We start from the raw sequence: 27,684 nt of genomic DNA on the forward strand, positions 1-27,684 counted from the left end.
TAGGTGAGTTTTGTAAGTGCGATTTTTCAAACTTACCTTGAGTTAAAAGAGAGAAGAGACATGATTTTTTCTGTAGGAGTACTGATGTGGCTTAATTTCTACATCTGTCAAAATACACAAAATGTGATTATAAAATCAAACATTTTAAACTTTAGTTGTATTTATTCAGGATTATCTTGTCATTTGTTAGTAACCTCTCCCATTACTTCTAAAAAGTAGTGAGAATCCATGTATAGCTCCGGTGTTCTGTCTGTGTATCAGTACTCTGGCAGTCATGAACCCAAGGAGGCTATCAGCTTTCAGTATGCATTTTATATAAGTCTGTTGCAAATTTTAAAAGGCTGACTTGAAAGCATACTTAAATTTTGAGTTTCATCAATATCTGTGAAAGGAAGGCGTTGTACAAGTTTATGGATATTTTAAAAAAATAATTTTAAGCAGACCATAATTATACCTTTTCTTCTACACAGGCATTTGTAAAGGATGTGCATGAAGATTCTATAACAGTTGCGTTTGAAAACAAGTAAGTGTATTGCTGATGTTACACCTAAATGATAGAGTATCAACCTTGCATTTGATTAACCTAAATATAACTTAATATCTTTTAGATACTCAGCTTGCTGTTAGCATGTTTTAGAATTATGTTTGATATTTACTATGTTGTGACATTTCTGGATAAATGCTTTTAATTGTTTAAATATTCTTAAGTAAAAACTATAGTAACATGGGGTTTGTGGGGAAGATAAGCACGTTACTGGGTTTGTGGGGACAACCCATGTTTGAATAAGTTAGCAGTGGTACCACAACTGCCTCCTTCTCATGTGAATGTCTTATTTTAGATTTAGCAGATTACATTATTACAAGATTTGTTTTTATAAATAGGTGATAAATACTAGAATACTAGTTTTCTAAGCTAGAAATGAAATTATGTTCCTTTCCCATCATTTAAAGGCACAAAAAGTTAACCTTCCATTATGCATCTAGTTTAGGTTTCATTTCCTTCAGGAAGGAAATAACACGCTGCTATACACATTTTCCTGTGACTTCTTGTTTATGGCATCATGTGTTGTATTTTGGAAGTTGTTTTCTAGTTTCTTTAAAAATTATTTTTTCTTGTCATGCTCGTTTTATCCTGTCTCTGTTAAAGAAGCTGAAAATTAAACCTCTCTTCAGACTGAATCCTGATGAAGTTTTCATAATCTGTAGTAGAACCAAAGAAAAAGAAGAAACGGGCTTGGTTTGAAGGAAGTGTCCAAATGTGTTATGTAACATTTTTTAACCTGTATTTCTAATGTTGCCGTTAAAACCTATAGATAAATAAATAGAGTAAAAACTGCTGCTGGAAGATTTCAAAACAGTGCAGGTAGCATCAGGGATTCATTTAAGAGGCTTAATGGTCACTTAGGTGTGTTTCTTATATACGTTGGATTGCATTACCTTTAACACATATATGCACAAAAGCTTAATGAAATTTAAAAATGTAAAATTAACGGATTGAAAATGTTTCTGATTTCTATTCACAAAGAAGGTGAAAATGTTCAGGCCATTCACTGTACTTTTTATTTCTAGCTGGCAACCAGAGAGACAAATACCATTCCATGATGTGAGATTTCCACCACCTGCAGGCTATAATAAAGATATAAATGAAAGCGATGAAGTAGAGGTATGTATGCTTCATTAACAACATTTGATTTGAGAAGTGAGAGAACTCAGGGTGGAAAATATCAGCCAAGCCAATGGAAGGCTTGCTTCCATGTTATGTGCTGTCACCTTTTTTGATGCCAAGTACTACATGAAACACAATGTCAAGCATGTCATCAGAAAGAGATTTTGACAGTTGTAAGCCATATGGCTATTTTGGAATCCCATGTACCATGACTTCCATGCTGATTTACAAACATGATCAATGTTTCTTTGATTACAGATCAGTTCTTTATCAGAACTGAATTAATCTAGAAATAGATGCTGGACTGTGGTTCTTCAGCTGTAAGTTAATAATGTCTATATTACCAAAACATCAAGCTGAATGACATAATTTGCATTGTGTGTGTGTACATAAAATACAAAAATATGTGTATATGTAAATATTTACGTGTATGTAGAGAGACTGGCTTTAATATAACACATTCCTAAAACTTTCTTATTTTATAAAAAGATAAAATTGTTTTTATAATTACTTTTTAAAAAGAGAACTTTCAAGATTTACATTTTGCTTGCATGCTATTTAAGTTTATTTTGATTTGAAAGATAAGAAAATGGCAAAACTTCTTTGGTGTGGATGTGGCCAATATCATATATGTGCTAAAAAAGTGTAGATACATGTCTTCTCCCTTCCACCTACTGGGAGGACCTCATCAGACCTACTCACAATTAGAAATATTATTGATTAAATATTAACAAATGTAAAAGGCTGAATTCTCTCTCTTCTGGCTGTAAGACTGAAGCAACTAACGCCAGTAGATTGGGTACAATATTATTTATCTGTACAATCTTACAAACATAATTTTATATCCTACCTGTTTTTGCAATAGACATTTCAGCTGTTACATGCTTTCTAGGTAGTGCTTAGATTAGAGACTTCATGTACCAATATGTTTTGCTGGATTTTGTTCCTATAGCAGAGTTTCTGATCATAGTAGTTAGTGTCAGCTTCTGTGGTGACTTTTAAGAACGCTACAGATACATAATTTATGTATTTTGTTTAGGTTTATTCCAGGGCAAATGAAAAAGAACCCTGCTGTTGGTGGTTGGCTAAAGTGAGAATGATAAAGGGTGAGGTAGGAATATGCATATATACATATATATATTTTATATTTATTTATAGTTTATTTTTCTTATGTTGTTTTTTTATATTGATGTGCACAATGATTTTAACTTGTGCCTCTTCATTTTTCAAAGATTTTCTTGATTAGGACTGTTGCAATTACCATTAACCTCAATATGAAAAGTTCAAATTTGGCTTGTACAGTTAACAAAAATGCCTTTCACTTAATAGTGTAATGCTCAGTCTTGTCATAAAATGTGTGGCTTGGATGATTTTATTATTTGTATATCAGTTCTACGTAATAGAATATGCAGCCTGTGATGCTACCTACAATGAAATTGTCACAATTGAGCGTTTGAGATCTGTGAACCCCAATAAACCTGCAACAAAAGATACTTTTCATAAAATCAAACTGGCAGTTCCGGAAGATTTAAGGCAAATGTAAGTACAAGTGTTTCTTTATAACTTGTTTCAAAATGTGGGTAATTTCTTGAGCCTGAGACAAGAAGGAATAAAAATGCTTTTTACTGCTCTAAATTAACTTTTAAAATTTTCATATAAGAATGTAGAAAATACAAATGTTGATGTGCTCATACTTCAGAAGCAGAAAAGATGATTTTTTCTGAAATGCAGTTTAGCTCTAGCAGAGGAAATACTTTCTTCAAGGTTTTAAAGTTTGTGTGCAAGTATAGATTAAGATTTTATTCTTGGAGCTGTTTAGTGATGTGCATAGATTAATCTGAATTCGTTCTTTGCCAACTTAATTGATAATTTTCAAGTGGTCACTTTTTAATTGATAGAGTATCTGACAATCTATGCAAGTTAATATTTAATGACGGAAGAAAATGCTGCTTAATATTTTAGGGCATAAGGCATTTTGATGATGGCTGTTGGAATAGTTGTGCAATAGTCAAACCTCCCATAGTAGGATATGGAAACAGCTAGTTTTCTCCTAGAATGTGGACATGTTTTTCTCATGTAAATATAGCTCTAAAACTCTTGATTAACACTGACTCCCCTTTTTTAGCTTCAGATCACTTTCTGCTTTTTTGAGATACATGTTGTTGCCTCAGTGTGGAATAAACTATACATTCATGTTAAACGTAAGAATTTCTGAAGTTAATGTTACAGTACACAAGTTCACTAAGTAATGAGTGGACAAAAGGAGCCTGGAGAAGCAAAATGCAGTATAAGATGAGCATAAGGTCATTAGAATGGTGTGGTGGTTACAGTGAAGTCACACATCATACTGGTTCATGGTGTGTTTGAAATTTTGGACTTGCTGATTGTAACAACTACAGCTTTTTAATGTAGTTTGTCATTTCATAGATGTACATACAGAAAATTTCTGAAATATTTCTAATCCTACTTGTGAAAACAAATTAAAGAAAAATGAGCAAAATAAATTATGATTACAGAATAAAATAACACCTGCATTAAAAGGGAGAACTTGGATATATTTATTTAGATCCTTTGTATTAAGAAATTAATCTTTTTGGCTGTGAACCATAAATGCAGCAGTTACAATTTTTAACTCTGTAGCATTTTTATTCCTAGGTGTGCCAAAGAATCTGCACATAAGGACTTCAAAAAGGCAGTTGGAGCTTTTTCTGTAACGTATGATTCTGAAAACCACCAGCTTATTATTTTGGTAAGTGCACGTCTAACCATACTGTTGGCCGTGGTTTGTTTAAAAAGTTCATGTGAAAACACCTGTGTTTTCTTCATTAATAATTTAGTCAATCAATGATGTAACAACGAAGCGGGCAAATATGCTGATTGATATGCACTTTCGAAGTCTTCGTACCAAGTTATCCCTGATACTGAGAAATGAAGAAGCTAGCAAACAGCTGGAGGTATGTTGTTTGTTCTCCCTGAAGTAATTTGAGGTGTAAAAAAAAAACAAAAAAAAACCAAAACACCAAAAAAACCACCACCCAAAAAAACCCCACCATGCATTGGGGTGAAAGTAATGTATTGATAGTACGTTACGTACTGATAATATTCTTGGTGTTAAAAAGAGGCAGATGTAACCCAACAGAAAACTTCATGGTTAAAGGGCCTGTTCTTGCAAAGACTCATTTTTATCCAATCCCGTTTTAGTCAACAGGATTTTGTGTGGGATTAAATACAAATATATATGTACACACACACACATATATTTCTTTCATAGTTTGAAGGATAAAATAATGAGCCATTTTGGCACAAATAGTGCCACATATTCAATAGCTTTGAATTACTGCTTTTAAAAATAGATAGGAGTGAATATGGCATGATACTGAGATGGACTATAGCTGGATCTTGCAAAACAGCATAGTGAAAACGAGAGATGGAAGGGGTGAGACTGATGTTGGTAGGATGTATGAAGGAATGGGTTCGTCTATAGATAAAATGCTAGGAAATCATCTTACAGCAGATACAGCTTCTGATATTCCTCTGACTGGAGAGTGGGTGTTGACTGGCAAGAAGCTTGACTCATACTTGTCCATGGGAAAAAAAAAAAAAAGAGTAGGCTAGGAGATAAGGGGATCTTTATACAGTAGAATTAACACTTCTTCATGGTTTTTCTGCTATCTACAAATCAGAAAAAACAGCAACATTTCTGAAAACTTCTTTTTAGATTCTCTGTCAAGAACTGGAAGTACCACTTGTTCTATTGTAGTTCAGTTTTACACGGATGTATACCAGCTCTGTTACTTCAGGGCCAGGTTTCATTCCCCCCTACCCCAAGGTACCCCAATCCATTTGGTTTTAGCTTGAAGCGCGATGTGGTGTAGTAGTTCAGGCCTCTTATATCCAGTAGGTGTACTCACTGTTACAAGACATTCTCTCTTCTGTTCTTTTTAGTATCTTGATTTCCATATATCAGAGCTGTAATCCAAGGTTGTTTGAGTCTTTATTTTTCTCAAGACCAAGAAAGGACCAGTTTCTTCTCATTGGTGTTCCTTTCTTGAGCACCCCGATGTTGCTCTTCAGTAATTCATTCTTCTCCGTCTTCATCCAGAACTGACAATTGTGTGGGCAGTTTACCTCTTGAAGTGCAAAGTATTATTTTGGAGGTGGGAAGAACAACAGCCTCTTTAGAGCTAATTCTCTTTACATGCCCCCACAAATGCATGCACCAATAGCTGTTGTCATTGATTCCTTTCCCAAACTAATCTTGGATTCTTGCTGTCATTGTAAGGCTGAACCTTTTTGCTGCTGTGAAGGACTTGAGAAATTTATTTGGTTCTTGCTAGAAAACTATTACTGACTTTAGTTTCTACCTGAGCAGTACTTGAGTGAAGGTGGTTGTGAGATAAGTGTATATAGTTATAATTTGTGTGACAAAAGTTGGCTGGTGTTTTTCATGTTGGCATTTGTATTTCCTATACTTAAAATAAATATAAAATCAATTGCAACCAAACCTGAAAAGACAAGCTTTGTAAAAAGCTGTAAAAATTGAACTCACGATTTCTGTTGAGAAACTGACATTGCTGCATTATTGCTAATAGTTTGTTGTTTCCATCAAATAAACTCTTCTCTGTGTTTTAGAAACTCTGAACTTTAAATGTCTGCCACTTTCTTCTGATAGCAGTTTTACCTTTCTGCTTTCTGAGCCATGATCACTAGACCAGCTTATTTTGGTGGGTTTTTTTCTTTCCATTTGTTGTATCTTGTACCTTCTTTCTTTTCTGCCTATTAGTTTCTTGATTTTCATGGCTCTGCTTCTCAAACGTGGCTTTTTAGAGCATCAAGTGAAATAACCAGGTTTTTTTTTTTGTTTTTTTTTTGCATTCTTTACCAGTAGGTGTGGCTTAGTTGTTATTTTGACATACTAAAAAGCCTGAATTTACAAGTGTACTTTGCATTCTGGTTTGTATTTTATTCCATCTAGATCCAATTCAGGCATGGCCTCGAAGTCGGTATTAATACATTATTTGCATAGTTGTTTCTTGCTAATTTATTGGAGGGAAGTAGAATACGTTATTATGTTTAAATAAAATATATCTTGTATCACATAATTCACAGAAAAGCTAATGATATTTTAGTACAAGCAATATAACTACAGTTTGACTGTCATAGCCAAGGTCCCCAGTGATAATGTGGCTTCACCTTTTTCTGCATATCATAGATAGTTGTGTTAACAACTGATCATTGACTTGATTATCCTGTTCTCTACTGATGTGGCGGTCTATAACAGAACACAGAATCGCAAGGGTTGCAAGGGACCTTGGGAGATCATCCAGTCCAACCCCCCTGCTAAAGCAGGTTCTCCTAGAGCATGCTACAGAGGACTTCATCCAGGTGGGCTTTGAATATCTCCAGAGAAGGAGACTCCACAACCTCCCTGGGCAGCCTGTTCCAGTGCTCTGTCACCCTCAGAGTAAAGAAGTTTTTCCTCATGTTCAACTGAAACCTCTTATGTTTCAGTTTGTACCCATTGCCCCTTGTCCTGTCGCTGGACATCACTGTAAAGAGACTGGTTCCGTCCTCGTGACTTCCGCCCTTAAGATATTTGTATGTGTTGATGAGGTCCCCTCTCAGTCTTCTCTTCTTCAGGCTGAACAAGCCCAACTCTCTCAGCCTTTCCTTGTAGGGGAGATGCTCCAGTCCCCTAATCATCCTAGTTGCTCTCTTCTGGACTCTTTCGAGGAGTTCTTAATCTTTCTTGAACTGGGGAGCCCGGAACTGGACCACATACTCCAGGTGGGTTCTCACCAGGGCAGGGTAGAGGGGGAGGATAACCTCCCTCGACCTGCTGGCCACACTCCTCTTAATGCACCCCAGGATACCATTGGCCTTCTTGGCAACAAGGGCACATTGCTGGCTCATGGTCAGCTTGTTGTCTACCAGGACTCCCAGGTCCCTCTCAGCAGAGCTGCTTTCCAGCAGGTCAGCCCCCAGCCTGTACTGGTGCATGGGGTTCAACCTCGCCAGGTGCAGCACTCGGCACTTGCCCTTGTTGAATTTCCTCATGTTCCTCTCCACCCAACTCTCCAGCCTGTCCAGGTCCCGCTGAATGGCAGCGCAGCCTTCCAGCGTATCAGCCACTCCTCCCAGATGTCAACTAGTAAATCAGCATTTGAATTATCTGTTAGAAGTAGATCTGTGAGCATTTAAAATAATGTTTGCTTTCTGAGTTGTCTCTAATGTAGTTAATAAAATGCTTGATAGACCTCCCTGAGTATGTGAAGTATTTTGCGACACTTATACCACTATCTATTGTAGCCAATTCTCTGCAACAGTGATTTAGCACAGGGTATTTATCAACAGCTTTAAGCATGACCAGGTCAGATAACAGCAGCGGTTTAGCTGGGACAGACTAGGACTTACTGTGGGCACTTTCTTGACGTTTTCTCAACCTCTGTAGGGTCTCACGTTGCTAAGGTTAAACTGTGTGCTTATGTATGTCTTCACAGTAGTTACAGCTTTGATTAAGATGCAGAAATGTGTAGGATTATGTATCTTGGCTCTGGAAAGCTAATATACAACTCCATCTTTTTTTCTTCCTTATGAAATTATCTTCCCTCTGTGCATTAAACTACTGTTACTTTCCTGTGTTCTGTTATGCTCAGACACTTGTGGATAGTGTCCACATTTATGCAGGAATTTTACTCACTGTGGTAAATAATGTCTTTTTCACACATTTTATATTTGCTTTTCTCTGTAGCTTTAAGTCCTGTAACTATGACAACTTCATTATCATAAACAATACATATTTTGTTCTGTATATCTTACTGATTTCTCTCCGTATGTTTCTTCTAGTTCTCAGGGTGGCCAAACTTAGTGATCTTACTGCTTCATATAGCACAAGCATCCTATAAGAAAACTGGTTTTTTTGAAAGTATGAAGAGGCTGTGTAGTTGAAATTTATCAGTCATTTAGTCTTTTTAAAAATGTGGTTTTGTTTTTGAAAAATAAAAGTGCCCGTTTATCTCTTTTTCCCCATTGCTTGACAGGTTCTGAACTGCATGCAATTTGGCATTTCCCAAGTGTTTTTCCTTGCACTCATGAGGTCTGTTCATGCTAATAATCTAATCCACCTGGGATTGACAGAGGCTGTTTGTGTCAATGCAATACTGTATGGGTGTTGAAAAAATGTTTGAGCATTTCAGCAGCATCCAACTTCACAGCGTGCTACAAGATATTTCTCAAAAGTTTCCCTCTGTTCCCAGCTCTCATCTGCATGCTTGCTGTGTATTTATATATGGGCATGTATATGCGTACTTGTGCATCACATCAGAGCTTGCTAACATAGTTCTTGTGGAAGCTAAGAACTGCTTTAGGAAATTGTTTACTATGGTCATTGGAGTTACAGTTTGTTTGGGTTTTTTCCTGTGTTTTGTGTATTTTTTGCAAGTTTTATCCAGGTTTCTAGAGATACTTTTTCAGTTACTTTGAAAAATCTTCTTCCAGATCCAAAAGCTGGTTGGTTTTTCTTTTTCTTTCTTGGTATCTTATTTCATATCAGAGATCCTCATTAAGATTCTGTAAGCCATTTTGCATTCTGTGGCTACACCATAGTGGTTGCATGCAAAGGTGATGAGAGTTGCGAAACAATAACCAGGTATTTAATTTGAGAGTAACTAAGCCTCAAACGTGACTGAAAGTAATTTTAATAGTATACTGTTCAGTCATTGTTACTGCTGTGCTGGAGCAAGGAATTTTGTCTAGATAGCATGTGACAATCTCAAGTTCTCACTGACCTTTCTGTCTTGGTAGAAATGTGATTCCTGGGTGAAATTGTTAACATATTTGTTCTCTGAATTCAAGCAATATATTGTAGTTATACCTTAATTTTGTCTTGTCTTGCATAGGCAGAGATTCTTTTAAGTGTAGTAGATATCTGTAGTTACTGTTTTCTATATAATTTTTGTGTCCAGTGATTGAGTTATTGCTGTTTCCCCCTACCTGTTGAAATGGGTGCAGTTTTTTTTTCTGAGATTTGCTTTAATAATGAACACAGCTCCTATTTTACTAACCTGCACGTATGCTGTCTTACCTAGTAACACTTGATAGCTGTAGATACTCTATGATAATCCCAAGTATAGAGGTGTCAACACAGCTAGAGGCTAGCCTTATATTAATATTTAAAAGGCAATATTAGGACTTCTGGAGAAGACTCTTCAGTGCTTTTGAAGTGAAAATAAGTGTATTAAAAGGATTGAATAAAATAAAATGTAGGCTAAGTACCTGAATGAAGTATTGGCTCTAAATTTATGTTGATTTCTCTCTCCAGTGTACTAAAAATCAAAGTAAGTTAACATTATATTTTTCTTCAGAGTTCTAGACAACTTGCATCACGATTTCACGAACAATTTGTTGTACGTGAAGACCTAATGGGTTTGGCCATTGGCACTCATGGTGCTAATATTCAGCAAGCCAGAAAAGTCCCTGGAGTGACTGCTATTGATCTTGATGAAGATACTTGCACATTCCATATTTATGGAGAGGTAAGTTCCCTTCTTTAGCCTTTAAATAAAAAAAAAAAAAAAAACACACCCAAACTCCACCCCCCACAAAAAAACGTGGGACAATGGATCTTGTTTCTCTCATACATCTGTCTATTTTAGGATCAAGATGCAGTGAAAAAGGCAAGGAGTTACCTTGAATTTGCTGAAGATGTTATACAAGTCCCAAGAAACTTAGTAGGTATGTCAATTCTAGAGGCTAACTGTGTGATAGTAAGGAACAGTGCCTTCTGAGAACTGTTTTTTTACTTTTAGAAAGGTGGCAGGGTAAAAGTTTGAAGAAGTTCCCTTTGCAAAAGGGTTCTAGGTGGTATAAAATTTTGAGGGTTGGGTTTTTTTTGTTTTGTTTTCCACCTCCGTGCAGAATTTTTATGGACATGTTTACCTTCAGTACATTGAAAGAGGTTACCTCCTGGTTTGCAATTCAGAGATATCTTAAACTAGAAGCAACATGCTGATGTTTAAATACAAAGTAGAATAGCTTCTGGATTGAGCCAAAGAAATTAAATGTCTTCCTTCAAAGATGTCCAGAGATTAGTTCAACTATACAACAGATGAATCTGCAGTCTCATATTTTCCTAGTATATTTTGAATAATTTCTTTGAGCTGTATTTGTCTTTTTCCTGTCCTTTTAAATCTAAAATACAGTTTGTTTAGAAGCAGCACTGTGGAATGAACTGAACACCTAGCTAAGATACCCAGTGATCACAAAAATAACCCAAAGACAGTCTAATAGATTTCCATTGTCAAACACCCTGAGAAAAGTCCTCAAGAATGCATGCAGTTCTTGTGGGGGTAATCTTTTAATGAGCTTTTGATGCTACAAAGCAACAAAAATAAATGGCTTAATTCAGTAGATAAGAACAGGGAAAATACTATATGGTATAACATAATTCTAAAAGCAAATACTTTAATAGGTTGTCAAGCAGTGTATGAAAACTGACCTTGAAGCAGTGTGAAATTCTGCAGTGGGACAAGTACTTAGGAATGTTATACCTCACCTCTGGAACTGATTTAAAAATAGTAGTTTTCCCCTCCCCACTCCCTCCTGATTCTACTGATCATAAGTAAAAATTATAAGCTGCCATCATTATTTTAACTGGAGTTTTTAATTTCTTTGTTTCTATTTTCTGTTTAGAACTTTGCACTGATTTCTGTTTTGGCAGTTTTTAATTTATATTCTGCTTCTTGGCCTGGATCCTTTAGAATATAAAATTGGCTGAACCATATGTTATATCCAAAATAAACTGTGTTTGATAATTTAATTTTTTTTCAAATTTCTAATGATTTGCCAGAAAATTAAATAATTTACTTTAAAAAGGCAGAAGGCTTTTTTCCTTTTACTACATTGTTGATATACCAATTTTTATGGAAATAAAATGCAAATCTCTGGCTTTTTCTACTTAATTACCCTTTAAAAAACTTCAAACTGAACAAAAAGAAAACAGCAACAAAACCAACCCATCCCAAACACTGCTTTTTATAAAGGCTGTATGGAAATTTATAACATGAAACACAGGTTAAAAATACATGCATGCAGTCCTTAATTATTTTTAGATTTTTATGCATGTTGCTGAATTCTAACTAAAAACAAATACTTAAAAAGATATATTTTTCATTGGGACAACCAATGTAAGATTTGGGGTTTGGTTTTTGTTGGCTTGTTTGTTTGTTTACTTGACTGTTTTAAATCACTACCAAGGTGCTTTTACATTTATTAGTAAGCTGCTGTTACGTTTGCCAGTGATGTGTAATGAAATAAAGTACTCAGAAGAAGCTTTTGATTCTCAGAGCAGCCCTTGACATCAAGGAAGAACTTGCAAGCCATCTTTTGTCATGTTTTCTGCAAACATGTGGGATTTAAAAATTCGTGGTAGAAAAATGAGAACAGAAAAATGAAAATTTATTTAGCTGTGAGCAATAGGAACAATGTCCCATGTGGTTAAAAGTGGGTTTTAATTTGCTCTTCATGGATTAATTGTATCAGCAAAACAATAGCTGTCATGCACTTAGTACTTTTTGCCTTTATTTCAGTGATGTGCCTGTGAAAAAGGTTACAAGTTTTCCAGCAGTTTTGTTAAAAGAAAAATCTTTATTTTTATTACATGCAGAAAACATCTTTTATATCACCCTTTTAAAATTGTCTTTAATGCTGTGATTGAAGGATATGGCCTTTCCTCATTAACTCCCAAGCAGCTCAGTTTTCCTGTAAATTTTCAGACAGCAAGTTATTTTCCATAGGTTGGAGAGAACTAAAGTTTTTATTTTCATTGTCTCAAATTAGAATGTCTGATTCGTAAGATAAATGTATGCATTACTGGCATTTGAGTATAATTTATTTCCATTTTTATCTTTGAATTTTTAATGAATTATAAACTATTTCAAAATATTTCTTTAAAAAGCTCAGTTTCAGAGAAGAGAACTTACATCTGGCTCAAACAGTATCTTCAGTAGTGTCAGAAAACTTAATCAACTAAAATTTTTGGGAACAAACTAAAGAGTTTTTCTTTGCTCTGTACCCAAAAGGCAGCAAATGTTAGGGCATTGTAAAAGGGTTTTTTGTTTTGGGGTTGTTGTTTTTAAATGCAACCATTGATGTTTACTTTAATCTGTAAATCACTGAAGTTATTTTAAACCCAGCAAAGCAAAGCCAAATAAGCATGCAAGATACTGAATATTTCAGTAATTCAGATGTGTCATTTCAAATAATTTTATACAAAGGCAAGGTATTTGTGATTGAATTTCCTTTGTTCTCTTACAGGAGCTTTGAAAAAGAAGGAAACTATGCTCAATAACACACTTTCATAACAAAGTACCTCTTTTCCTGTATGCTGCAGTGGTTGTTTTGAAAATTACCAAAGTTAACACCCCAAGCTTAATTAGGCATTTTAGTTCACAGCTTGTTAACTAAATCTTTGTGGAGTATTAAGTAATTTTTGACAAGTTTTTGCACTGGTTTACTGGTTTACAATACTCTTGTTTAATTAGAGTATAGTAAGGTTTTGGGGGAAAAAAAAAATCTAAACTTAGATTGTTCTGTATGTTCTTTCTGTAGGAAAAGTAATAGGAAAAAATGGAAAACTGATTCAGGAAATAGTGGATAAATCTGGTGTTGTAAGAGTGAGAATTGAGGCCGAAAATGATAAAAATATTCCCCAAGAAGAGGTAAGTTTTGCATTAGTCTGATTTCCGTATGTGTTAATTGATGGTTATATTCCACCCAGTGATAAAATTCTTCCTTGTGTCTTCATAGTGGTAAGATAAAGTTTTGATTAATGTGTGTTTTTCTGATGGAATCTCTGTTTCCCTATTAATGCATTTTTATATAAATTTGGCTTATCTGTGTTTGAAGAATGCTTTCTGAAATTTTCTGGTGATGCACCTTCTTAGAGATTTCATTTTATTCCTGTTAGAAGCCAGCACTTCTTAAGCTGTAAATCAGGACGTGTGAAACTTACTGTTTCCATTCATTAGTTTGCTCTCTGTTTGATCTCTTAGGGTTTTACCTGGTTTAAATTTTTATTAGTAATTTCTTGTACTGTAATGAAAATCTTGTGCTTTGTATATAAACATCTCTTTTTAAAATATTACCTAAATTCACAATAGCCTGTAAATTGTAACCTAAAGAAAAAACAAGTATGAATAAAGTGATACTCCAGGTTTACACAGGAAGGCTATCAGCCTTCTAAAGGGCCTTAATGAAGTCTTGAACTTTGTAATTTGAGGCGCTTTTATGTGGGGTTGTGCTGAGGGAAAGGGTTGCAGGTTTGCAAGTAAAGCTTCAGGCATGAAGCTTTTAGTATCTCAATGCAAAAAGATTCCCTGCAATTTAAGATGTGAAATGTGCTTAAAGAAAACTGAACTGTCTTTAATTTACCTGGAAATGTAAATATGTACCAGGTAAGGAACCTTTGCTACTTTGAATAAGATGTGAAATACCATCTTTTGCATTATCACTATAAAACTATTACTGAAGACACACAATCCAATTTCTGTCTTTCTGTAAATGGTGGCTAAGAAAATAAGGGCGTTTTTCTACTTTACTAGTTTTATATCTATCTGAAAAGGTGAAATAGTCAATGTTTACAATTTAAAGGATTTACTGCTATGTCATATTTAATTTCTAATGATAAATTCTTGCAGCTTAAAATTCTTGAACTAGCTTAATAAGAAAGAGGGTGCTATTATTGCTGCAGGCTAAAACTTTCAACATTTTTAATGTGTAAGCCTACGGAATAATAGAAGGGTAAAAGAACAAGTAGTCATGGCCACAATTAGTATGTAAGGGTTTTTGGGTTTTGGTTTTTTTTTTTTTATTCTGGCTTGAAAAAGCTTACTTGTTGTTCTTCAATCAAAAATGCAGCTTTTCAAGATAAACTTGAAAGCTTTTTTACCTGCCAAGCTCTGCATTCGTATTTGTTTTACCTGTTAATGACATTGCTAACTCTTACACTGCTTCATGTGTTAGTTCTGTCATATCAGGAGCAACACAGAAACCTGAGATCAAATCTTGTCAGGAAAGAGTTAGTTCTTGTAAGTTTACTTGTATTTCACATTTGAAATAAATGTGCATTAATATTCCCATGTGTGAATTTGGATATTACACTCCTTGTTTTTGTAAAGAACAATAGTTCAGTTTTAAATTTTAATACAGCATTAGGTTCTTTTTCTTATGACTGAGATGTTGGAATACTGCCCATAAATTTCAGGTGCCATTTCATAACTCCCATAATTTTATAACAGGATCTTCAGGCTTTTAATTTTTTTAAAATGATAGGTACTGTTTGTTATAGTAGCATATATTATTTTTATCTCTAAATCTCTTATGCACATAAGGTCTACTCAGTATTCACCACTGAAATTAAGTTGAAAATCAGTGCTTTTCCTCTGAAGACAGAAATACGGTTAAAAAAAAGCACTTTGATGCTTTTCTATGGCTAAAATTGCTTGACACCTTTTACCAGCTCATATTCTTAATGGTTGGCATTGCTATACCTAGAATCCACTGCTGAAAGTAACAATAAGTGGTTTCCTTAAATGCCTTTTTAAGTCAGTTGCCTTGTGATCTTTTAATAATTGCTACTAAGTGCTAGTTAATGCCAGTTTAGTAGAAATTTCATTGTTCTTTATCATATTCTTTATGAAACTTAAAATACCCCAGATAATAAAACATTTCAGTCAACGGTGCCTGTGGCTGAAGGATTGCTTGCTCATGAAAGTTAGTGTAAGTGTTGAGGTTTCTTAGGATCTAGGATTCTGTTATTTTTTTCCTTGTTATTTAATAAAAATGTTACTTGTATGTAAAAGAAAAACAAATGAACAAACAAACTAAAAAAACAAAAGCAGAGACAAATTATAGACTTGCCACTCTTGGGGAACCTCAGCATGCTGTGCGTGTTTTAAGACATTGTGTCTCAGGTCACTTCACTTTCACATAAAAAACCCCTCCTTTGGAATGCAGTTCTGTAAAGGGTATGTGTACAGTGAAAATTAAAGGTGTCTTTAGAGGTCATGATGGGATACAAAAACCAAATTTAAATTAATTCAATAGGTGTAGCCAAGCTCTGGGTCTGCAGTGGCATAGGTTTCAGCAGCTGAGTGTTTATGAGACTCAGGCTGACTTCTGCAGTCCGCAGTGAAGTTTATACTGCCACGGTGAGGCTGCAGCTGGTACAAGAGTTAAGTAGTTTAAACCTAGCTTACTGGGTCTGTGTGGGCTGCAATCACACCTCTGAAATGCTGTGTAGACCTATTTTAGTGTCAGGAGTTTTGGTGTGGAAATTTATCCTTGTATCTGCTGAAGTTTAGTTGTTTTCAGCACTCAAGGGAGGCCCTTTTAGGTAGATTTCTTACCCCACTTTGGCCACCTAAGTTAGTCTTCAGATGTTTTATCTCCAAGTGTCAAAACTTCACACATTAGAATTTCCAGCTTTATATTTTTCAGGTATTTACTGAATCGCTTAAACAAAATGCTTGAATGGTAAAAGAAATGTAAGTTGGCAATCGTTGCTTGAAGTAGTAACTCTATTTCTTGAATATTTTTTTGTTGAGAGAATTGAGAGATCCTCAAGAAGGATCAAGTTTGGGCTTATGACATGGTATTAAGTTGATTTACTTTTTAAAAATATTAAAGTTTCTTTACTGATGTGTAGCCTAAAAGAACCTGGTATGAGAGAGCAGACATGATCAGCAAAGCTGATACTAATTTTAAAGGAAGGAAACCTGAAGTTTGAATTGATTTTTTTTTTTTTTTTTTTTTTTTTTTAGTCGTTCAGGAAAATAAATGTTGGCATTGCGCTGCATAAGATACAAAAAAGCTCTTTGCACAAAGGGAATTAGTCTACATGATCTAGTCAACATCAAAATTTAAATATACTATCGTCTCATTTTTAAATTTATGCTTATCCATGTTGTAAAAATTTGTTTTCAAGTCTTACAGTAATATATTTGGGTCTCTTCAGTGTTTGATGCCTAATTAATAACCATAGGATTCCTGTTACTGTATTTTAGGGAATGGTACCATTTGTGTTTGTGGGAACCAAGGATAGCATCACTAATGCAACTGTTCTTCTGGATTATCATCTTAATTATTTAAAGGTGAGGAAAATGATGCTGCTTTACCACTGAAATTTTTCTATCAGTATTAAGATGGTAACAAGATGATGATGAAAATCTGTTCAGGCCCCAAAGGCTGTTGAAAAATTGGTGTTATAACAGGTTTTCAGTCTAAAAACATTTCTTGAAAAAGCTATGCTTTATTGAAAGAATCATTTATCTGAAGGATCAGGTGAAAACAGATCAGTTTTCTTCAGAATGCAAAAATGCAAAAATACAAAATGTACAAAAATAAAAATCTATCTCAAAAAATGCTGACAACTTTTATATACAAGGAATAGTCAATCCCTCATGCAACTGCAAAGCAAACAGTGTTCTATGCAGAGTTATTGTATGTAGAGGGCATTTCATACTAAACCCCTAAACTTCTCTTTTTGGTTAATTGACATTTCATACTTGAGGGTGTTTTTCAGGCAGTTCAGCTTTCTATGTTGTCTTTGCCTCTTGGCTCCATAGATTCTCCAGTAGTCTGCAGTGCTTGTTGTCATTTGTACAGGGAGCAAAAAACATCCCACATGATTGTTTATAGTAACTTTTGCTTATAGGTATTAGGGCCAGATGCTAACAGTAGGTACTGCTTTGAGTTTATTTAATTAAATATATTCTTGCATCTATTCTGAAACTTCCAGACTGTTCATAATTTGATACATGTCCAGTCTGTGCGGTAGCTATCATTACAGCTTCTAGAATGCTGAAATTTCCACACATAGCTAAATGTATAGGTATCAGAGCAGTTAGAAGAATAAATTACTTTTGTTCCCTTACTTACCTACTCAATAATAACTGTACCACTTAATGCTGCTTGTGGAGCCCTTGGATTTATCAGTGTTTTGGACTAGAGATACAGCAGCTCTGCAGCTATCAGGTGGTAGAGGCAGAGAAGGACCCCATGAAAACTAGTACTAAAAATCAAGCTACTTTCTTGCATGCTCATTGTTATTTCAGAAGATATCTGTGGTTTAACTTCTTTGGCTGCCTTAAATGGGTATTTGCATAGGAGTCAGTACTTAAATGGGTACTGACACATGAGTGGAAAGTGTTTAATAGCCCAGCAATTCTTTTAGATTCCTCGGTTCATTGTCAATTAGGGTCACTTTCTCTTAGTACTGTCCTTCTAACCTTTCTGAACAAGAGGGCACATACAACAGTGTTCATCAGTCTGTAACAACTAGAGGATAGATTCTTATCTTGGAGATTTTTATCTCTGCTTTCTCATCCCATTTAACATACACACACAAAATGTTATCATCTTGGTGGCCTGTTGAATTATGATTTAGTTTCAGAATAATGTCCTCCAGTTCACTGACAAGAAGTGGAACTGACTTGTTCCTTTAAGGTTTTCTGTGGTTTTGTGCCTCCAGGCGAAGTTTATTAAGGAAACTTCTTGTAAAAGATACGCAATAGGGCCTCAACATCAAACGTACTGTATCAACTCACAATAGGGCATCAACATCAAAAGCAGTGAATTTCTCTACAAAAGAAGAAAGCAGATCTGGCTGGTGTGACTGTTACATAGTGAAGTTTCAGGATCCCTAGTGGAGGAAGAAAGATCTAATATCAGGATCACAGTCCAGACTTCAGGAGAGTGGACTTTGGCCTGTGTAGGGATCTGCTTGGAAAAATCCCATGGGATCTGTTCCTGGAAAGAAAACGGGTCCGGGAGAGGTGGCTGAATTTAAAGAATCACCTTCTCCAAGCTCAAGAATAGTCCATTTTTGTTATACAGGCAGTCACACAAAAGTGACAGGAAGCCTGCATGGATAGAACAGGGAGCTTTTAGGAAAATTCTGATATAAAAAGGAAGGATACTGGGGGTGGAAGTAAGGACAGCTGACCCAGAAGGAATATAAAGACACAATCTGAGTGTGCAGGGACAAATTTGGGAAAGCCAAAGTCCATCTGGAGTTGAATATGGCACGGGATGAGAAAGGCAACAGGAAGGTCTCCTACAGGTATATTGGCAGCAAAACAAATGCTACAGAAAATGTGGGCCTGCTGCTGAATGGAATAGGCAACTTTAAGGAAAAGGATGAGGTACTGAATGTCATCTTCACTTTGGTTTTTTATTGATAAGATTTGTCCTAAGGAGTACCAGGCCCCTGAAACCAAAGGGAGACTGGAGCAATGAAGACTTAACCTTCCTAAAGGAAGATTGAGTTAGGGAACACCTGGGGGGGAAAAAAAAAGGGATAAATACAAGTTGGCAGGACCTGATTGGATGCATCCCAGAGTGCCAAGGGATCTTGTTGAAGTCCTAGCTGGACTAGGTAACCTCTAGAGGTCCCTTCCAGTATCACACTGAAACTTTCATAAATAGCTTTCTCCCTGATTTTAAAAAAAAATAAAAAATAAAAAAATTGCCACTTCTTGATGGTAGCTAGACATCATCTCAAACTGACAAAAGTACTGTCTGAATGTATATTGCTGTAGATAATTGTTTGTGTTTATCTCTTATTATAATCTCATATTTAAGTAGAATTTAACAGCAGTGTAACCTCTAGCCCTTTTTATTAAATGATATAATTACATCATAATTGTGTAATAACTTTGATGTTTGTTACATGCAACAATGTAAGAAGCTTGTGTTGGAATCTAAATAAAGTTTAAATTATGCTGTTGTTGGAATGCTATAAATTAATTATATTACTGTGGTAGAAAATAAAGGAATATTAATTTCTCTGTTTAAAGAATGTTTAATTTCCTGAAGGGTAAAGATCTCATAAATTTAATACTGAAGTGTAGTTAATTATATCACCTGAAAACAGTTGACCTCAGTGCTTGTTCTTGATGTGTCTATTTTAACAGATTTGAACATCTGAAAGTGGGGTTTTTTTGTAAACAGATTATTCTCAAAGCTGAGGTAGTATTTGAGTATTAAATAGATTATTAGTTGCAATATTTAAGTGTTCTTTCTTTGAGAACTGCATGTCTGTACATTCAGATAATTAAATAGTGGTTACATATGACTTGCTATGCTTGTGTTTGTGTAGGAAGTGGACCAGCTGCGTTTGGAAAGATTGCAAATTGATGAGCAGCTTCGACAGATTGGAGCTACTTCTAGGCCACCACCAAATCGTACAGATAAGGAAAAAGGGTACATGACTGATGATGGTCCAGGACTTGGACGCGGTAGTCGACCTTACAGAAACAGAGGGCATAGCAGACGTGGTCCAGGGTATGCTTCAGGTAGGGAACTAGAAGTACACTTAAGTTTTAAGAGTGGCCTATTGGTCTTTTGATTTCTTGAAAAAAACTCGACTTGGAAACAGCTGTTAAAACAGAAATTCTGTTAATATTGAGTATTAATATTTGAAGATTTATCTAGAGTTCTAACATATAGAAAATATTCTGAAGTAAAATGCAGCACTTCTATGTAATTTAAACTTATTTCCATGCAGTTCCTCTCTTGCAGCATGCTTATGTCTTCTACATTATGTGCTTTTTAGGCCAAAGATTGTTATTTTATCTATATTTTGAACAATTTCTAAATTAAACCCACTATTTTCCTTATATAAAATTGAACTTCTATGTTTTTACTAGAAGAGCATAGTCACCAAAATACACTGTTCCTTTTTAAAACCTTACATAATTCATTAATAAATAGTTTTCAGGATTGTGCTTCTTCAGAGCAATCTGTTACTTCATTATCCATAATGTAGGTCAGCTGGTGTCTGTTCTGACTGAAGGGCCTGCAGTATGAGCTTGAAAAGACAGCCTTAGCTTATGTTCTACATAATACAAAATTACTGGGTTTGTGCTGAAGCGCTTTTAATATTTTTAGATTATGTGACCTCATCTGGCTAATAGCAGGGTTATAGGGGGGAAAAAATTGGGGAAAAGAACCAGCTTTATCAGTGAAGGTTAACTGGAAAAATTGTGATGGCCAGTTATTTTGGATTTGATACATTTCTAGCATTGTAACTTTGTTCTCTGCTTTTGTAGTGTGTTCATGATGGAATTTTTTTCTTTTCATAGAGGAGTTGTGGTGAGGGGAAGACAGGACAGGTTATACTCAGAACTTTCAGTTTTAGAAATATGAAAGAAAGCATAGTCTGTTAAACTTCTTAGGTTTTACTAGACATACATTTGCATAGTAGATTCAATAATACATTGATAGGCTGGTAACACCAAATAACTATAAACGTGTGGCACACTTAATTTAACCTTAAACACACTTCTAACTTTTATTTATGTCTGTCTTGACAGAGAAGTAATGTATATTATACACATTTCTGTATTATGTGTGTTATAGAGGTTGGGAGGCAAGAAATCCCAGAACTGTTTATTAAAAAAAAACAGAATTTTTAAATTTATCCTTTTTTTTATTCTACTATACTATCTTGATGCTAAGCTACACTGGCATGTTTGGATTTTTTTTTTATCCTTTTGATAGGAACTAATTCTGAAGCATCAAATGCTTCTGAAACAGAATCTGATCACAGAGATGAACTTAGTGATTGGTCAGCAGCCCCAGCAGAAGAGGAGCGAGACAACTACCTTCGTAGAGGAGATGGGCGAAGACGTGGAGGTGGTGCAAGAGGGCAAGGAGGGAGGGGTCGTGGAGGATTCAAAGGTAAATGTAGACTTAATTTTGAAAAAGAGGTCAGGGTTGGAACCCTGAAGCAAACTTACTTCTGTCAACCTCTTTTGTCATCTGCTCCAGCCTACTAGTCATTCTGGTGTTCCTCTCTTGAATTCTCTCCACTTTGTCAGTACCTTAAATTGAGTATTTTATTTCAGTTGTGTTGAACGTTGAGCAGAGGGGAATAATCCCTTTTTTTTGACCTGCTGGCCACACTCCTACTAAAACGACTGTTACTCGGTCAGCTGTCACTGTTGCCAGAGTGCACTCATGTCGTCTTCCAAGTTGTTGTCTACCAGGACAGCTCCTTTTGTGTGGAGCTGCTGCATATGCAGTCAATCCACAGCAAGTGCTATCACATGGGGTTATCCTATTGAAGCTGTGGGACTTGGGATTCATCTTTAAAGCTAATGAGTTTTCTGTTGAGGTCCTTGTGATTAGCCGCCCTGACCTCCAGTATATCAAACCACTTCCCCCAGTTTGGTGTCATCTGCAGAATTGCTAAGGAGGCATTCCATCCCAATATCTCTTCATGCATTATATAAAGACTCTCTTCTCTATACAAATAAATGGCAATAGCATTCTAAGTAATTTGCTTTCCTAATATGCATGTTGACTCAAGTTTATGGGCTGTGCCATCACACGTTGAGGTCAAGGAATCCAGTTCTGGTTTGTCAATGGATGGAGAAAACACTCTTATCTGCCTTACCCATTCAACTATCCATATTCCCACCTCCTAGTATTTGATTTTCATCATTATCATCTGATTTTCATGATTATATAAGGTTGTAATGTTCAGTGGAAAGGACCAGGCAAAAGTAAGATGGGAAAACTTAAATAATTTAAATGCATATATATTATAACATGATATTTCATTATATTTATTTGTTTAAAAATTTTTGTCTGCAAATCTGCTTATTTCTTGAAATATTTTTAATCAAAGTATGGGTATTGCTTGATTTAATAAGATTTTTTTGAAAAAAGGTAATGCAGAATTGAGAAAGCTCATAAGCCATTAGAAAAAATGTGAACATGTTAAACCTTACTGAAGCTGACTGTATACTTCTCTGTCGAAATGATCAATCATAGGACAGGTATTTTTCTTTAGTCAATAGGTAGTCTCTTTTAAACTGTGGTGGGGTTTTGTCTACTTTGATTAACACCTGAGAATATTTTCTTTAGTGATTCTTGGTCCATTGTTTAAGAACTGTTATGTTGTTAAGAATATTTGCTTAATGTTCTTTAGCATGAAAATTTTTAAGTAATTCCCTATTGTGCTTGCATAATTTTAAGTAAAAGAAGATCATATGTCCTCATTGAACAACTTAGTTGATTAATTCTTCTTACAGGAAATGATGAACAGTCACGAACAGATAACCGTCAGCGTAACTCAAGAGATGCAAAAGGGAGAACAGCAGATGGATCTCTTGAGGTAATTTTTCTCTTATTGGAACTCTGCACTGTTTGAAATTGTGTAAGTGTACTATATTGACATTAGAGTCTTCAAAGCCACAAGCAACACAAGTAGCCTTGTGGTTCCTTATTCCCTAATTCCCTAATCAGATCTACAAGAGTTCTGTGTCCTTTTGTAACGTATACACAGGAATCTCAATATATCAAGTTGTATAAAGATGCAAATTTGTAATGTTAGCTTAGCTCTCCCTTCAGTTAGAACTCTGATCGCGAGTCCCAAGGTTTTACTAACCAGCTTGTTTTCAGTCTTTGTTCTTACTAGCTTTTTGTTTTTAGCTTTTCTTTCTTGCTGCGTTGTGTATTGTTGTCTGTCACCTATATACCTGAGGGAGGAGAATCCTTAACGCTTTATATAAAAAGTGTGTTGTAGCCAGAATCTTCAGAGTAAGAAAGATTAAACATCAGAAACTACCTTCACTACTAAATGAAACATTTGCAATTGAAGGCTATGCAATCTAGAAAGTAAGTTAAAAATGCGCATCAAGAAATTGTTCAAGTCATATATTGAAGTACTTCATAACTTTCTTTATAAAAGGCTATAAAATATGTTTCTAAATTTTTTTTCAAATATGTTCTGTTGCTTAAAGTTATTCAGGCTGATACTTTATGTATATATGTTGTTTCCTCACATGGAAACTGTTCCTGCTTCAAATGATTAACATGGAAACCTTCTACCATCTCTTACCGCATAGGATGAGTTGTGTTGGGAGGAAGAAAAAATGAGCAGCTGCAAGCTGCTGCCTCCTGTGTGGAGTTACTAGGAGTCATGGTTCTGATGGGAGATTGAGATGACTCTTGGTTCGTTTTTAGCAAGCCTGTTTAAGAAAGAAGGGGGGGAAAAAATGGGAAAAGTGACCAAATGCTTAGTTTTCCAAGTGGGAATACTGAACTTGAAGGTGCAATACCTCAATATGCATCTAAAATGCAAACAGTTACATGCCAAAAAAAACCCAGACATACAGCTTTCATAGTTAATCAGTAATTAACTTAAAGTTTAAAGTAGACAGTGGAGAATCATGATGCTGAAAAAGAAACCAAGGTACTTATCAATAGGTCATGATTTTTTTTTTTCTGTTACTCTGAGATTTGGATGAAATGGTACTCTATATGAAAATAAGTACTTGCATATTGTTGAAACCTGACTAATCAAGTTGTAAAAAATTCTGTAATGTTTCAAGCAATAAGAGCTTACCCCCTTTACAGGCATAAAGCTTTGCTTTCAAAATGCTTTTTTGAAATTTTTTTATGACCACTTAAAAAGGCCACAGAAGTCTTTTTGGTGGATTAAGCTTTGCAGATTCAAGAGGTGGCTGAGTAGACTTTTTTTAGTGTTAGTATCATTTCATGGCAGCTTTTCTGTGTTCATTTTTTTCAAAAAAATGTTTGTATACAACAAATAGAAAGTAGAATTCTTGAAAGTTAAATAATGTTTCAAAGTTTTGTCTGCTATTAGTTCTTCCACTTTATCTTGCACAACCATGCTGGAAAAAAATTTTTTTTAGCTTCCAAGGTTAGGTAGACGGGAGTATTTTAGGGTTTGGCTTTTTTAGGTCACAAGTATGTGGCATTTTTGAACAGAAAAGCATTCGCACACTCACCATTTCAGCTGGATACATTTAACAAAGCCATCGGGGTGTGGTACTATTTGTGTCTTCTGACTATCTAATAAATAGTTCTCCTCCCAGGCCGCTAAGGTAGCAGATCGTAAGGGGTGCATGAAAGGAAGAGAATGCTTTATATAACTCTGACTTGTTCCAGATCAGAATTGACTGCAATAATGAAAGGAGTGTCCACACTAAAACATTACAGAATACCTCCAATGAAGGTAGTCGGCTGCGCACGGGTAAAGAACGTAATCAGAAGAAAGAGAAAACGGACAGCGCAGATGGTCAACAGCCGCTGGTGAATGGAGTACCCTAAACTGCATAATTCTGAAGTCATATTTCCTATACTGTTTCAGTAATTCCTATTCCATGTTAGAGAAACTTGTTAGGCCAAAGACAAATAGTAGGCAAGATGGCGCAGGGCATGAAATGAACATATGTTCTCTGTTAGCCTTTTTTAACATCAACAGTATGCAGTTGTTTTGAGAATAAGAAGTTATTCAAATATTTGCATAAAAATATCTGAATTTCCGAAAATCGCTTTCAAGTACATATTGCAGTTCAAACAATGAAAGATTCTTTTTTGTTTGTTTTAAAAATACTGAGCTGTGCATTGGTAAACTTTCTGTTCAGTTGTACCATTTTAACACATCGGGTCAAATTCACTGCTCAATTTCAATTTTCAGAATAAATAGTGTTTGCAGTAATCAAATTGGCTTCTGTTTTCAATCTAACTTACAAGTTCTTCATGAAATGCTATGTCGTTTTATGTCCTGTGTCAGTTCACATTCTGGTCCACCTTTTTCAATATTTTAGTGGACCCTGAAATATGTGTGATGTAACAATTGTCATTTTCATTAGCAAAAAAGTTGTATGATCTGTGCCTTTTTTATATCTTGGCAGGTAGGAATATTATATTTGGATGCAGAAATCAGGGAAGATGAGTTGGTAACACTAAATGTAAAATATATGTAGCAATCCTTGTCAGATGTTAGTACTTTATAGACAAGTGCATGCTTTCCATAATTTTTTCCTTACATAAACATTGAGTTAGGCAGTTATAATAATAGGAAATTTATTTTGCACTGAAGATTTGGCAAATAGTGTTATTGAAAAAGGGGTGTAATTTTTTTCTTTGTAGGCAGTACGGAAGCTTTTTTTAAAAAAAAAAAATTAAAAAAAAAAAAAAACCTTTCCATTGTGGAAAACTAAAAAACTCATTGTTACTGAGGGAACAAGTGTAATGTGTTCACAAGCTAGTAATGTGTGCCTGCTATTTGGCCAGATGACCAGTTTAAAGCTCTGATGTTTTTCATCCTCCTAAAATTTTTTTGAATTGCTTATTTTAATTCGGGGACTCTCTCAGAAGAGGTAGGAAGAAAATCACCATGTGTAATGCCCTAGAAAGTACAGATACATCAGTTGGAGATATTGGCGGTAGAACAAAAATTCATCATATTTTGAGGTAGAAAGTCTGAATTATCAGCCAATTTGAAGGTGTCACGGAATTTGATCCAAAGTACAGTCATACACCAGGGAAGGGTGGGAAGTGGTGGGAGGAGCTGTGCTTTCTTTTATTTCTGATCACACATTAAACTTACTGGGCGAAACTGTATAAGGACCTTCATTTTAATCCGTTTTTATTCAGATTACTCCAGAAGGAGAGCCACTGTTTATGTACAGAATTGTACAAACTTGACCTTGCCTCTGATGTATTTTGTGAGTTTTGTTTCTTTGCTTTTTTTCATTCTTTTTTTCCTTGCATACAGGTGAGCGTACTAAAAATGGCAACGAACTGCACATGATTTAACAAATATAAAAATGTCTTAAAAAGTATTGCCAAACATTAATGTTGATTTCTAGTTATTTATTTTGGGAATGTATAGTATTTGAAAACAGAAATTGGTACCTTGCACACATCATCTGTAAGCTGTTTGGTTTAAAATACTGTAGATAATTAACCAAGGTAGACTGACCTTGTAATGTAACTGCTCTTGGGCAATATTCTCTGTACATATTAGCTACAACAGATTGGATTTTATGTTGACATTTGTTTGGTTATAGTGCAATATATTTTGTATGCAAGCAGTTTCAATAAAGTTTGATCTTCCTCTGCTAACTGATGTTGATGCAATCCTTATAAATGATTGCTTTTAAAAATCTCAACTAAAAAAAAAAAGAGAAGGTATTTCTTTGTTTAGACTTTAACTGTAGACATTGTTTATTTACACGTTTTAGAAGACTTCTAAAATATTGCCAGTTTTCAAAAAAATATGGCACATAATGCTCAAGAAAACGCAATCTAATTATGAAATGGTACAGTACCTGTTGAGTTGTCACACTACATGCACTATACTTCTCACATTCAGTGGTTGAGTTCACTAAGGTGCTAACTAGGTTAAATGTGAAATTACGAAACTACAGTCTGACTAATTAGCTGCGTTCCATTTTGAAGTGCATTTTGGGGTTATGACCTTTTTCAGTATTTGTGTGCTTAACATGTATCCCTTCAATTCAAATTCCAGTGTTTTTAAATGTTATTAAATTTCAACAAATTAAACTGTGAATCTAAATGTACAACCTTATTTTGAAAAGTCATGTTGTTACAAAACCTAAAAGTGCAACAAATGTCTGATGCTTGAGTTCAGGTCCGTCCTATTGGTAACTTATAAAGTATGGTCTAATGAATTAAAGTTATTTTTAAAATAAAGTTCTTTAAAAAGAGTGAGAGGTATTTGTGAATGATGCCAAGGTCTAAATTCCAATAGGTTTAAGCTCAAAGCCTATGAATTAACAAACGCTTATGAAAATAGAAAGTTTGTGTTTCCTTTCTTTTACTAAATGCATTTTTGTTGTTGATGATGGTGGGAAGTTAAGATTTTCAGAGTTGGTGTAAAACCTTATCAAGGAAAAAAAGCTTTATACAGCTTTTTTGGATGATAGATAAAAGTCTCTGTGAGCATTCATGAGTTCAGGAAGCAAATAGGCTTAGTTTCTTGACTACAGAAATTATTTAAATTACTTATAGATGAGGTTTTTTAGCCCTTTGTGTATCTAATATCAAGTATTGTGTACCATGCTTTCAACTATCCAGCAGCAAAATCAAGTACTGCAAGTGCTGATACTGAGGGTAGAGTCTGCATGCTTCATAGGAGCACTTACTGTGAATGATAACTTACTTTCCTGAACTGC

General features: G+C 35.0%; 1 protein-coding gene across 4 annotated transcripts; it reads left to right on the forward strand.

Annotated features, from left to right (window-relative positions):
• Positions 1 to 449: 449 nt before the first annotated feature.
• FMR1 (FMRP translational regulator 1) lies at positions 450 to 27,145 on the forward strand. 4 transcript variants are annotated; one of them, XM_009636382.2, is made up of 14 exons: positions 450 to 523; positions 1,570 to 1,663; positions 2,706 to 2,777; positions 3,057 to 3,205; positions 4,322 to 4,415; positions 4,504 to 4,620; positions 10,030 to 10,200; positions 10,321 to 10,399; positions 13,274 to 13,383; positions 16,729 to 16,815; positions 19,824 to 20,019; positions 21,227 to 21,406; positions 22,765 to 22,847; positions 24,698 to 27,144. In XM_009636382.2, exons 3-14 carry the CDS (start codon positions 2,763 to 2,765, stop codon positions 24,806 to 24,808), a joined length of 1,392 nt encoding a protein of 463 aa, XP_009634677.1. In that variant the 5' UTR covers positions 450 to 523; positions 1,570 to 1,663; positions 2,706 to 2,762; the 3' UTR covers positions 24,809 to 27,144. The 4 variants fall into 4 exon arrangements, with proteins under 4 accessions (XP_009634677.1, XP_009634676.1, XP_035747857.1 ...); XM_009636381.2 differs by having other exon boundaries at positions 24,647 to 27,143; XM_035891964.1 differs by lacking the exon at positions 450 to 523 and having other exon boundaries at positions 1,638 to 1,663; positions 24,652 to 24,736.
• Positions 27,146 to 27,684: the final 539 nt, after the last annotated feature.

The sequence above is a fragment of the Egretta garzetta genome, unplaced genomic scaffold, assembly GCF_000687185.1.
Source record: "Egretta garzetta isolate BGI_Z169 unplaced genomic scaffold, ASM68718v1 scaffold53, whole genome shotgun sequence".
NCBI lineage: Eukaryota > Metazoa > Chordata > Aves > Pelecaniformes > Ardeidae > Egretta > Egretta garzetta.